At 39.6% G+C, this 618-nt stretch overlaps 1 protein-coding gene across 1 annotated transcript; it reads left to right on the top strand.

Moving 5' to 3' along the window:
- Nucleotides 1-87: 87 nt before the first annotated feature.
- LOC104774702 (MATH domain and coiled-coil domain-containing protein At3g58200-like) lies at nucleotides 88-607 on the top strand (the record flags this gene model as incomplete). The annotated part of the gene is made up of 2 exons (XM_010499205.1): nucleotides 88-194; nucleotides 298-607. Coding segments are annotated over exons 1-2 (417 nt in total), but the record flags the coding sequence as incomplete, so codon positions are not given.
- Nucleotides 608-618: the final 11 nt, after the last annotated feature.

Raw genomic sequence — 618 nt, 5'->3', positions numbered from 1 at the left:
AAGAAACGGGGGTTTGATAAGTGAATCTAAATCTAGGGTTTCGTCATAATCTGACTGCGGCAGCGAGAAGCGTTGATCAAGGATTCAATGGGGGAACAAGTTGACAAGAAGTTCACATGGGTGATTAAGAATGTTTACTCTTTGCAGTCGGAGAATATATATTCTGATATATTCGTGATCGGTGGATGTAGATGGTAAGAAGACAAGTTGTTTGTTCTTTCTTTCTTTTTTGTTTTAGTTTTGTTTTGTATTTGTCCTTCCAATTTTAGGTTATCAATGACTCTTTTTCGCTTGCAGGCGCCTTGTGGCAGCATATTCCAAGGGAATTATATTTAATGACGCTCTGTCTCTGTATCTGACGGTTGCTGATGTTGAGTCTTTGCCTTCTGGATGGAGTAGACACGCAGAGTTTTCTTTTACTGTAGTGAATCAAAGTTCTGAAGAACACTCCCAACTGCAAGATGTCTTTCGTGATTTTACAGAAACAGAAGGGTGGTTTGATGACAAGACTCCTGTCTGTGGTTTTGCATCCAGCTTTCCCCTTGGAAAACTTGATGCTAAATATGGTGGGTTTATACTGAATTATCAAGTCAAGGTTGTTGCAGAGGTGAAAGTTCT

The sequence above is a fragment of the Camelina sativa genome, unplaced genomic scaffold (assembly GCF_000633955.1).
Source record: "Camelina sativa cultivar DH55 unplaced genomic scaffold, Cs unpScaffold04735, whole genome shotgun sequence".
NCBI classification, from domain to species: domain Eukaryota; kingdom Viridiplantae; phylum Streptophyta; class Magnoliopsida; order Brassicales; family Brassicaceae; genus Camelina; species Camelina sativa.
The sequence above is the reverse complement of the archived record's forward strand: the minus strand, read 5'-3'. Positions and strand labels throughout refer to the sequence as shown.